At 36.5% G+C, this 6,515-nt stretch overlaps 1 protein-coding gene across 1 annotated transcript; it reads right to left on the minus strand.

Annotated features, from left to right (window-relative positions):
• Positions 1 to 270: 270 nt before the first annotated feature.
• LOC135713549 (uncharacterized) lies at positions 271 to 1,744 on the minus strand. The gene is made up of 3 exons (XM_065236672.1): positions 1,117 to 1,744; positions 646 to 1,038; positions 271 to 308 (listed from the first exon to the last, which is right to left on the minus strand). Exons 1-3 carry the CDS (start codon positions 1,742 to 1,744, stop codon positions 271 to 273), a joined length of 1,059 nt encoding a protein of 352 aa, XP_065092744.1.
• Positions 1,745 to 6,515: the final 4,771 nt, after the last annotated feature.

The raw sequence follows: 6,515 nt of genomic DNA on the forward strand, positions 1-6,515 counted from the left end.
AACGGATGGGTAATGTAAAAAAGTTAGTCCTGTTTGTTGTTGCGCAACCATGGATCAAAATGTCATTTTTGTCATTGAATGATGCATTAACCAACTTTACAATTTCATTCTGTTTGGTCAAGAATCATGAGTTTTCAAATGAATTATTAAGTATAAATCCATCATGAATTATAACTTCGACATTCTTACCATGTCTGGATATAGCTGGGACTACATTCGTGGTTTCGTTTTTGTTCATTTTAACAGTGTTTCTTTCTAGAAGCCTGTTAGCTACTTGCTCCAAGCAGTTGTTTCCTTGTCGGACGTACCTTTTAAGTTGAGAAAGATAATTCTCAAATGGATATGCTGAAATAGAATATAAGGACCCAAACCTACGCACATCATTAACGATGTGTTCCAAATTATGTATGTTACTGGTTATATACTCTTGACCATAAATTTCTTTGAATTCTTCTATAAACTTTTCGAAAAGAATTTGTGCTAATGACCTCAAACCAATATGCTTATCTGACAAGCTTATTGTGACGGCAGTAAACAGAAGAAGAAAATGATTATACAATGTTTCATTTAAAAAATCTTTGAGTACAACAATGCTGATGTAGTTTAGGAACGTATGCCACTCAGTGCCTTTCCAAAATGCCAAACAATCCATTGATCTAGTCTTCCGGTGAAACTCTTTAGGTAGTTTTACTTTTACAATTACATTAGATAATTGTTGTATTTGAAGAGCACTTAATTTCCCCATGAATCCAAAGTTACCATCTCTCCAACCAATAAGAAGACGCTTCATCAATCCAAGGTCTAACAGGTGAAGAGAGTCAGCAACCACAAAGTCTTGAATCATGTCTAGCTTAGGGATTCTTAACAGAGGGGATATTTGGTTAGTGTGATGTTGACCATATTTCTTTTGCCGAAACTTCTCATCTATCCTGAGAGGGCAACGCAGCGATGGAAACACCACTGTGCGTGAAACGTAGGAATATTCTCCGTGAATCGTACACTTAAGACATCCGTTTTTCCCATTAAAATTCACAACTCCTGAAAATATACTAATTTAGTTACAAACCTATAGGTAGATATGACGCATTACAAAAATACAGCGTGGGAATAGTTTACCTTTTACAAATGCACGAGCAGGAGAGTCACATATCAGGCATCTCACTCTGATATTAATAGTGCGATAATTAATGATGCATCCCTTTTCCAAAATTGGTAAAAGTTCGTCTACAAATGGTGTTAAGAACTCATTCACACTCGACGGTTTACTTTTACCTAAGAAGATTCCGACAGGCAAAGGTTTCAATTGAGGCATTTCATGAACGTTGCATAGTATTGGCCATAACTGATATTTTGAACTTTTGTATATAGGCAATCCATCTACATTGATGTTTAAACTTATTGATATACTTTCATCCACGTTAGCAAACCATTGATCTAAGCAGGCTTTAAGACCATGATGCCAATATTTACCTCCAGCCATGTCAATACACAGCTTACCAGTAGCTTGTGGAGTTTCAAGTAAGGTCCTGGGATCTAATGGCAAATGTACATCTTTGTATTCCAGTTTTAGTAATTTCAACAAGCCTCTCAAAGCTTGATGGGTAATATTGTGCTGAACTGCCCATGTCTTGAGAGCATCGCGGAAATGGTCGTTCTGCTGTTCAAGTTCGGTATTATTTTCCAATCTATTATCAATGCCAGTTGCAAACGTAACATTCTGGCTGTTTAATTCGATGGAACTCATTTCGTCATCAGCAGATATTGAACCTTCAGAGCTTCCAGCATTGTGAGGTTCCATCTCGGAATCTTAAATGAAAATATGGAATACTTCCATATATATGTAATAAACAACTATAATTGAAATTTTGATTGAATTATTCATACCTGAATCTGTTGATTCAATGTCCTGTTCGTTTAATGGGACCACAGAAGATGTAGCTTTTCTTTTTACACTTGAGGAGAGTTCCTTGAAAGGTTGCTCATATTTTTCGCGTTTCTTTTTGGATGCGCGGTGAAACGATCCACTTTTCTTGTATTTTTTAAATACTTCATCCATTTCGGCAAGAAAATATGGCAGAAAACTTAACACATCGTTACATATTAGGGATTATAATAATCCAAAACATTAGAATGCACTGAATTCGATCCAAGCAGTAACATTTATCCAGCATTGATTTATGTTGAAGTCGCATTATTGAGACAGTTAGTATACTCGGGAGATCTTTATTCAGTGTTTGAATGACATTCGGTATAGCTCAAGATTTGTTTCGATGAGTAATGATATAAGGCATAACTATATTCTTCAATTCAACATCAGGTTTAGTTAGCAAAGCTTTATAAACGGTGTCCCGTTAGACTCATAAACTGTATTTCAGTTAATTGTTGAGCTAGTTAAATCTAGTCGAATAAAAATCACTGCGGACACCTTTATACAGCATTTGAATTATTTAATTTTAGCTCACGGTTTTATTTGCTCAATAGTAATGTAAAGCATAGCTATTATTCAATTCAGTATTAGGTTTAGTTAAAAAAGCTATATAAACGGTGTCGCAATAGATTAATAAACTGTTGTTCAACTTATTGTTGAGCTAATTACAGTTAGTCAAATAAAAAGGTTACAAAATCTTTTACTAAGCATGCAATTCAAACAGATGGAAAAGTTTGAATAAATGTGAAAATGTCAATTGATAATAAGGTTATTCAGCTCAAAGTTCAGCAAGATTTCTTATTAAGCTATGAAAGTAGTAATTCAGCTTTTATAAAGCATGTATGTTTATTTACAGCTTTGATTTGTTTGTTGGGATACTATAACGAACAAAGCTTGGTGCACAGGTAAACAAATGAGGCACGCGACGCCTCTGCCTTAACTACTACGTTATTTATGAAAGTTTCCTAAGCATTGGGAAACAGTGAAATCAGTGCCATGTCTCAACAGTGTTCCTATTTTAATATTCAGACAGGACTTCTTCAAAATGCTATGAAAAAGCACACAAAAACGGGTTTGACATTTATGCGAAAATTACATTTCCGGTATATCTTTTATCTACCGATTGAATTGAAAAAAATACTAAATATTGTTTTTTTTTTAGATTTCGTGCGTTTTAAGAACGCATATCCATTATTTTGCATAAGAAAACGGGGTGTTTCTGTGGTGAAAAAAAGGATATCCCTGCACAGATTACTGATTTCTGTACCAAACACTGAAATTATCAAACGTTATCTCTATTTATGCTTTTAGATTAGCTATGTAAGTCCATCCTACTTGGAAAATTGTGCTATAGAACGGTTTATGAAACACCGGATTTGTTGCTGATGGGGGCGAGGCATAGCAAGCCGCTCGATTGCATAATTCTCGAAGTAGGAGGGACTTACAATGCTATTCTCTTAGCATAAATAGAGGTACCGTCGAGTTTTTTGCAGTGCTAGGTACTGAAATTCGACAGTGAGTGTTGAAAAGGGCCTACTTGCAACGATCGATTCTCTTCAACGATTTTCTCTACAGCCAAGCGAAGCAATTCAAGCTGAACATTGCATTACGTCCTAAGTAACATTGACCGAGTCTCTTTGTCGACTTTCTCCTTGTATCCCCTCGGCCATGTAAAAACATTCCCAGGTATTTTCCGCCAGGGGGCCTCATAGCCTAGTCAGTAAAGGCACGGGATGGGCGCTGTGCAATGAATCATCTGAAGAAAACCTTACTCATATCTGATAACCAAGTTTTACTTAGTAAGAAATCCAAAACATGTACATAGGACCAAAATCAAAGGCTACTTCTACTATATTTTATATCAATATCTAGATAATTAGAGAAATACACGAGAATTTCACTACACAGCTTAACATAGTCTACGTCAACCATGCGGTCGTGTCTTGTACACAACCCCACCATTTTTATTTTGCGTCAATATTTGCATCAATATGAATACTTTTGACTGGACTGTTGACTATTGACACTATTTTTGGCCGTACGGTGCGTTGTCTAGCCTGTTTTTCAACCCGAATCTCCAAATTCATGCCTTCTCGTCGCTCCAAAGCCACGTAGCCAGCTGGTAGCCATCGTAGGCCATGAGAGCGGCCGATACGTACGGAATCCAACCGGACGCCAGGCATTTACTGATGCGTGTCCCGGTGAAAACGGCCGCCGAACGCCAAGTGCCCGACCGGATCACCCCCCTGGACACCGAAGAGAAGGCCTGGGTTGTGTAGCGGATGCTACCAGCTCGGAGTGCAGCCTTCCCAAACAGTGCCGGTACCACGCCGGAAGCAACCCCAGCTGCTTCTACAGCCAGACGAGCCACTGTTCCAACGATCGAGGTGTTTTTGACGACAGGGGGAGGAATCTCTGGTACCGTATACACGGAGTTGTACATGACAATCGACAATACACTGTAAAGGTAATACAGAACATTAGGTGTAAGTTTTGTTTTATCAAGATACCACAGGCTTACACAAAAATAGCAGCGATAAATGTTTTATACAAGCAACCCATTTTGCTAATTATTCTATCAAACTTAACAGTCGGAAAACAGACGAAACATTATCAATCACTCACTGCACAGAGGAATCTTTGTTCTGATTTTGTTCGAAATTTTAACTGATATGTACTATTAAGCTTTTTCACCTACCATATTTATTTATTTTTTCGTCGTTATCAATGTTATATGAATCAACAGGCTTATTGATAAATTTAAGCTAAGGCAAAACTGGCCAACTAGACCCTCTCTAATACTTCTCTGTGCTAATATCTACCTACCATATATATTTTTTTCTTTGGATTTGTCTTTTCAGACAGGCTAAGACCATGACTGGTCCATCCCGCAAATACCTACCATATTTATTTATTTCTTCATCGTTATCAATGTTATCAATAAACAGGCTTATTCGATCACGCTCGTTCAAATTTACTCTAAAGTGAGTAAAATTCCACTCACTTTCGTTAAAAGTGGAACTACCCTAATACTATAGGTATCACGTGTCTTGCAATGAGCACTCATACATCTAGTTTTCACTGCATTTAAATCAAAAAATATGTTCATTTTTTAAAAATATAAATAGTTCAAAGTAAATTGAAAAAACGTTTTCAACAAAAATATGTATGTTTGAATTAAATTCAAAAGTATGTTTATTTCAACAATACATAATCTGGGTAAACAATTTTCAGCGTGTCCTTTTTTCCTTGTTGTTTACATTCGGCAAACTCAACCGAAAACGGGCTGCAAACGGCGAAACCGATGTAGATGGTCCGGAAACCCACGCAAATAAGTGTTCCAAGCTCGACAAAACCGGTGGAACCCCACAATACCAACGTCACTCCGTCGTTTCTGATGCCGATCCCCATATACAGATAATCCCCCAACACCAAACGTAGAAAGAGGCCGGTATGAGGGCCAGCGTCAGAAACGACAAACCGAACTGGAACCCCCACTCCGACGGCCTCCCGGATCTCGGACCCGGATCCCAACACCCATATACCACCCTTAATCGCACCGATAAATAGCAGGAATATTGATGCCCTGTCTGCCGATTTCCATTCATTTGCTATCCATTTTAAAATAATTTCAAAATTTGTTTTTTTTTTTTTTATTTTAAACATGAAAAGTATGTTTGAAATAAACATAATTTTGATCACATATATAGTTGTCAAATCAAAATACAAAAATATTCACGTTTATTCTAAATACGAATACTTTTATAATAAACGTAGCAATATTTTGTTTTAAACAATATTAACAATGGATTCAAACATGGAATACGTTTGAAATCAATCTTTTATATTTGTGGCCAAAACAAACTGAGTTTACGTTTAAATTTACCTCAAATATGTTTGTTTCGACGGTATTTTTTTCTGCGTGTGGAGTGTATGAGTGCTCATTTGCAAGACAGCCTATATTACATGATATAAGCCATAGTCAGTGCGGTATATAAACACAGAAAACAGACGTTGGTGTTCAGGACGGTGCCCAACCGGTCGAATTATTAACAGCGGGGCAGATATTACCAACAGCGGAGTGTCAAAACGATCGACTCACGATCAGCAGTCGATCATCCACAAGTCCGTAGCCCACTCAGTACACCGTAAAAAATCGACACGTCAACATAAAGTGTCTTGCACATACATTTGCACTTATTATCATCAACATGAAACCAAAGGTAAAACACTTAAAGTAATCCACTGAGGAGCATGGTTATTTAAAAAAAGGAATCAATTGAATTCAATGTGCATTGCACTTGATTTTATATATGATTTGAACATAAAATTGAATAGTTTTCGAATGGCATGTTACTATTTCATAACATAGAAACGCTATATTTTTGCATTTCAAAACCAATGGTACCATTTATGAAATCCATTGACATACAAACATTCTTTGTAAAGTTTAATGTTATAAATGCGCAAATAAAATACTCTCTGATCTATTAAAAAAATCGTTTATTTCATGTGTTCACTACTATCATATAAGAAACATGGGATTTATTTAACATTTGTTTCATACTTATATTCTAGTATATCTTAA

Source organism: Ochlerotatus camptorhynchus, unplaced genomic scaffold, assembly GCF_037179485.1.
Source record: "Ochlerotatus camptorhynchus isolate MF236.1 unplaced genomic scaffold, CSIRO-AGI_Acam_v1.1 ptg000568l, whole genome shotgun sequence".
Lineage (NCBI taxonomy): Eukaryota > Metazoa > Arthropoda > Insecta > Diptera > Culicidae > Ochlerotatus > Ochlerotatus camptorhynchus.